This window comes from Pectinophora gossypiella, chromosome 3 (assembly GCF_024362695.1).
Source record: "Pectinophora gossypiella chromosome 3, ilPecGoss1.1, whole genome shotgun sequence".
Lineage (NCBI taxonomy): Eukaryota > Metazoa > Arthropoda > Insecta > Lepidoptera > Gelechiidae > Pectinophora > Pectinophora gossypiella.
This window is the reverse complement of record NC_065406.1, coordinates 10,958,908-10,964,416: the sequence shown is the minus strand read 5'-3', so window position 1 is coordinate 10,964,416 and position 5,509 is coordinate 10,958,908. Positions and strand designations below refer to the sequence as shown.

Genomic DNA, 5,509 nt, shown 5'->3' with positions numbered 1-5,509 from the left:
GTTGTTTTTTTTATACTTGTATAAAAGTCCCTCGTTTGATAGTATCAGGATCCCCTGATACCGATCCTGCCGGCGTGGTCGACGATTTCCCTCAATCAGCGATAATCGCTATTGATTAATTCTTTCAAATATTTTTCCTCTCAGACGACGCCCTGAGCCGAGGTTCGCGCCCGACTGGGCACCTTCAGGCCTCTTGTCTTAAACGTTGTACCGGGTGAGAGCCCTCAGCGCTCCCCACTTGTCCGGCCAAGTAGTTAATGCCATCTGCGGCAAATCTACAATAAGTCACGTCAAAAAAAAAAGATAGTATCAGGGTTGAACTACAACTGGCTGCACTGCATTGCACTTTCGTACGCTCTTAATTCCCGAACTATCAATTCATCAAAACAATTCGGTAGTTTCCTAGGTCAAAAATACACTTCTCATCAAAAAAATCGAAACACCTTGCAAGTTTACGTTTTGTCAGGATTATCAGAAAAATGTGTACATTTAGGAATAAATGTTAAATGTCGTTTAATAGTGAGTAATATGAGCTTATCAAATCTTAATGTTAATGTTCTAAATTTAAATGAATTTTTCATAGGTTTCGTATTTTGTTAAATGAGTCATTTTTATTCCGTATGGAGTATAAAGGAAATGGATAAAACAACACACGTAAATGAAAAAAAAAAGCTAAAAACGTTTATTTAATAACTTGTATTCCCTCCCCGAGCTCTAATTACTGCTTCCATACGGTTCTTCATCGATCGGATGAGAGTCACGATCACATGCTGTGGTATATTGTCCCATTCCTCTTGGATTGCATCTTGCAGCTGGCTAAGTGTTTCTGGGGCAGGATCTCTTGCTCGAATTCGTCTCTTTAATTCATCCCACAGATGTTCAATGGGATTCATGTCCGGGCTTCTTGCTGGCCATTCCATAATAGAGATATCGACTTCGTTAAGATAATCTCGTACGACGCCCGCGGTGTGAGCCCTAGCATTGTCGTGCATGAATATGAAGCCGTTGCCAATAAAATGTGCATAGGGCATCACATGAGGCTCGAGACACTCTTCGACGTACCGATGACAGTTTAGTGCAGGCAGACGTGGCCCAGACACGAAAGCAAGCTCTGTCTTACCGTCGGCGCTGATTCCTCCCCAAACCGTCCACGAACCGCCACCATAGCTGACCTTTTCTTCAATGCAGCATTGTGCATAGCGTTCTCCGTCTCTTCTGTAGACCTTGTTCCTTCCGTCGTTACCATACAGCATAATTTTACACTCATCAGAAAAGAGAACTTTGCTCCACTGTAGGTATGACCAATTTAGGTGCTCACGTGCAAAGTTAAGGCGCGCTCTTCGATGGTCTGCAGTTAATTTCGGCCCATTTGCTGGCTTATGCGGTACCAGTCCACGATCCTTCAACCTTCTTCTAATTGTAGAGTCACTTACAGCCACCCTTCGTACAACACGAAGCCGCTGCTGCAGTTGAAAAGCGTTAAGGCGTCGATTTCTTAAAGAAGTTGTTACAATAAATCGATCATCTCGCTCAGAAGTGACCCGATTCCTGCCAGATCCTGAACGGCGCGTGAACAAACCAGTCTCCCGATAACGTTTATAGACTCTATGAACAGATGACAGGCTTAGATGCAGTCTTGCAGCCACAACACGCTGACTAAGGCCAGAATCCAGCAATGCCACAACTTGGGCGGCTTCTGTGGGCGAAGTATCCATACGTTTTAGAAAAAAAACCTTTTTTCAGACGTCCCAAAGTCACAGTATTGAAATAAAAAACAAAAAGTTTAAGGATAGGCGCCAATTTTTAGTTTTTAAACGCTAAATGTACTCCAACCCTAAACACACATTTGTCTCAAAACAGTGATTCATTTCGTTTATAAGATAAACAAATGAAATTCTAATTTTGAATTTAGAATTTTCGCTTATTACTGTAATGGCCAAACTGCCAGCTATACATTTATGTATTTTTTTTCATCGTATGAATTCTTTTTTGTGTTAAATTCGGACAGAAACAATGAAAACGGAAGTGTTTCGATTTTTTTGATGAGAAGTGTATTATGATGAAATTCTAATTACTAAATAAAGACGTTTAAAGGAGACAAAAAACATTTGCGATTTAATAATATACTTAGTATTTGCACTATTTCTCGGTCATTCTTTGCGGAACTTTTACATCTGTAATGTCCAGCAAGCAATGAATTGCAAATGGATGTTATGTTCAATAGTTACAATGTGTGCCATTATGAGAATGAAGTGTCTGACGACAGATAGCATTATGATCTTAGCCTTTGTCTGGGCTTTTCGGCGGGAAACGGGAACGGGACAGTTGCTTTCTTCATTGAGTAATCTAAATAATTAATACGAAGTGGTTTTTTGTGGTTAATGATCGCATTAAGTTAGTCAGAAGACATTCGCGAGTGTTATTATATTGGAGTATTCAATAAACAAAGTGTATCTGCCTATTTTCGCTTCGTGTCGGGAAGCCGCTTCATAACTCAAAAGTTTATGCGGACTTTTGAGTTAATTCGTTTGGGGTTCGGAGTAGGAGTCTACTCCGAGGGTGGGGGCTTAGGTTTCATCATCATCATTCATCACCTTTCATCATTTCATTAATCATCAAGAAAAAAAAATACGTAAGACATGGCTGTATGGGCATAGTTCCCTTTGCCTTACCCTTCGGGGAAAACCAAAACAAAAAAAAAAAATTAGCCTTTGTCTTAGCCTGTCCTAGCCTGTCCCTTATATGGGCCAAAGAAAAAAAGAAGATGAATCGAAATGTCAATGTCACTATATCGTTCAATAAATCATTCGTTCTTTTATTGTTTTATCGCGATACCCTGTCATAAGATTTTTGCTGTTTTTCTTATCTCAATTTTATTTTCTACGTTTTATATATAAACCAAAAGGTATGGTAAATCTTGCCGATACTCTTATGTTAAATGCGGTGACGGACGGAGCTATGAATTTATTACGCCAAATCGTAAGTGTCGCTTCATGGTTGATTCGTAGTTCCGTTTCTTATCACTTTACTTACGATTACCTGCAGTTGCTTAATTTTCATTTAGCCATTGTTTCTTCTAGTTTTTTAATCAATGTATTTCTACAGGGCGTTTTTAAGTCTAAGTCAATCTCAGCACCTCCAGCTCCAATCATAGTGAAAATGCCGTTGTGGGAGTTAGCGCAGGAGACAGGCCCGTGGGTGCGACTCGCGGGGCTCAGCGGGGCCACAGCCGTGGTCCTAGGGGCCATGGGTGCACACCGGACCTTTCCCGAGACAGACACCAAAGAGGACCTCAGAAAGATCTTTGAAACTGCAAATCGTTTCCATTTCCTCCACACCCTAGCCCTCGTTACTGTGCCGCTGTGCAGGCGGCCAGTTGTCGTGAGTATTTTATGCTATTGATTATGCTATACATACAAGCAAGTTCAAATTAATTTACTTGGATTCTAACATCATAAGAATTGATTGCTGTGATGATGATGACTTATGAAGTAAACAATTAAATTGCATCAATATATTATGATGAGTTAAGTATATTAGTCTTGAAAAAGTACAAAATAGGTATTATGGGGAATGCAATAATTTGAAAGTAGTAGTTGTTTTCTTGTAAAGTTACAACAATTGATTACAGTAATAATGCTTTTTGGGTAAGCTTTCGTGTACTACTGACTAATATTTAATTAAATTTAACATGAAGAAACAATCTATTTACAGGCTGGTGCATTCTTCCTGGCTGGTATGGGACTTTTCTGTGGAACATGCTACTATCACGCTTTCACTGGAGACCGCAGTTTTAGACGGCTCACTCCGATCGGGGGATCCTGTCTGATCCTCGGCTGGATTGCAATGGTACTATAAGCTCAATTCTCTCATGTTCAGAGTGTAATTCTTAGATAAAGATGAAATGGATTTTAAGTTCATTCCAGTCTCTTACTATCATGTTGTATCATGTAGATGTGACTGTATGTTTACATAATATAAGTAGTGTTTTATCATAAGTGTGATATGTATCAAATAGCTGTTACAGAAGTATGTTACAGTTGTAATTTATTTTTATTTATGAATAACGAACAATTTCAAGGACTGGAAGTCAGCTAGCTATCTTTGAGTTGTTCTTTTAAGTGATACAATTTACTCATGTGTCAAATATTTATACTTATTTTCACATGCACATTAGAATATTCATATTCTTGTAGTTAAGCTGTATAAACTATTGTTTCAATGTAGTGGTGAAATACGAATATTTTGGTGACAAAGTTGGTGGCAGTTTTGTTTCTAATACAATGTTAATAGTTGTGGAAAATTATCTTTTATTGAACATGTCCTTTATTTGGGTACAGACATCCCCACATTGTTGTCAACAGATGGAATGTGAGTATTGGACGGACGTATTGGTGATATTTATGACAACAATCATGCCTTTATGATATTCCTAGATTGAAAAGACGAAGAGAATAAAATAAAACACAAGATTTGATCATATTTATGTTTACATGTTTTATTGAAATCGTTACATATTCAATTTTGCACTTTTCTTTACTCCATCAATGATACTTAAATGTTAATCGAAAACGTACACCGTTTGGTAATAAATGCTATTTAAATCATAGGACTCTCGAAGGAGATTTTGTATGGTCCTTCAAATATAGCTTATTTTTAGGTAGTAATGTAATTTTTATATATAACAATGGTGGCAGCGCAGGCGGCGGCCCGGCCGGGGCGCGCGGGGCTCCGACACTGTCGCCGTTATACTAGACCGAGAGCTAGCACTCTCTTTCGATAAACAAATATACAAAGCTATCACATTAAATTAACACAAAATATAATTATAAACATATTTCTGTAATCTAAAAATAATCCAAAGAGAAAACAAAATGTTAAAACGCACAGCACTTTTGAGTGTCTGTCACATTGTTGAAATAAATCACTCTGATTGCACATAAACAGCAGGGTCCGGAGCGGGCGCGCCGGCACGACGTCGACTATAGATATATCACTAACCGAGGGTCACACCACACAAGCGAGCGGGCCGACGCCAGCTCACGACAGGTGGAACGAGTGCTGCCCCTCGGAGGCGGCCAGCCGCAGCTTGGCGCGCATCACCTCCGCGCTCGAGTAGTCCGGCAGCTTAAGGTAGTTGACGCACGTCATCACCGACGGCAGGTACTCGTCGGGGTCCAGCGACGACTCCAGCGACTTGCGCACCACCGTCAGCGGCGGGTTCAGAGCTTTGAATCCTGTCGGGCAAATTGCGTATTATAGTCTGATTGTATAAATAAAATAATAAATGTTTCCTAGTGGTTCGAATGGGCATCGGAGCCTTACCTCCAGTGGGCAGGCGTGGGCTGCCGGTAACGAACTGCAAAAAGAGGCGCTGCTCGTCGCGCGTGTAGGAGGCGAGGATGTCGACGAGCATGCGGATGGCGCGCGACTCCGCCGTGTACCCGTGGTCCGGCCGGATGCACTCCGACAGCATGCGAGCCTCCCAGCGCTGCTCCCGCCCGCCTGC

At 40.8% G+C, this 5,509-nt stretch overlaps 2 protein-coding genes across 5 annotated transcripts in view; one reads left to right on the top strand and one right to left on the bottom strand.

Annotated features, from left to right (window-relative positions):
* The first annotated feature begins 2,767 nt into the window (after positions 1-2,767).
* On the top strand, positions 2,768-4,303 carry LOC126381946 (transmembrane protein 256 homolog). Of its 2 annotated transcripts, none has more exons than XM_050031542.1 (3): positions 2,768-2,905; positions 3,106-3,381; positions 3,715-4,303. In XM_050031542.1, exons 2-3 carry the CDS (start codon positions 3,160-3,162, stop codon positions 3,856-3,858), a joined length of 366 nt encoding a protein of 121 aa, XP_049887499.1. In that variant the 5' UTR covers positions 2,768-2,905; positions 3,106-3,159; the 3' UTR covers positions 3,859-4,303. The 2 variants fall into 2 exon arrangements, with proteins under 2 accessions (XP_049887499.1, XP_049887498.1); XM_050031541.1 differs by having other exon boundaries at positions 2,800-2,979.
* Positions 4,304-4,472: 169 nt separating this feature from the next.
* Positions 4,473-5,509, bottom strand: part of LOC126381944 (E3 ubiquitin-protein ligase TRIP12) — a 54,465-nt gene continuing 53,428 nt past the window's right edge. For all 3 annotated transcript variants that reach the window (XM_050031534.1, XM_050031536.1, XM_050031535.1), the window contains exons 40-41: positions 5,326-5,505; positions 4,473-5,237 (exon numbers count right to left, since the gene is read on the bottom strand). In XM_050031534.1, coding sequence (XP_049887491.1) covers positions 5,041-5,237; positions 5,326-5,505 — 377 coding nt within the window. In that variant the 3' untranslated portion in view covers positions 4,473-5,040. The remainder of the gene's footprint in view (positions 5,238-5,325; positions 5,506-5,509) is intronic.

What these genes read in the sequence shown, in the direction of transcription:
- LOC126381946 (XM_050031541.1), top strand. Translation starts at nt 2,908, where the DNA reads ATGGTAAATCTTGCCGATACTCTTATGTTAAATGCGGTGACGGACGGA. An exon ending in TGAATTTATTACGCCAAATC is followed by an intron (nt 2,980 to 3,105) that starts GTAAGTGTCGCT and finishes GTATTTCTACAG; the next exon opens with GGCGTTTTTAAGTCTAAGTC. An exon ending in TGTGCAGGCGGCCAGTTGTC is followed by an intron (nt 3,382 to 3,714) that starts GTGAGTATTTTA and finishes ATCTATTTACAG; the next exon opens with GCTGGTGCATTCTTCCTGGC.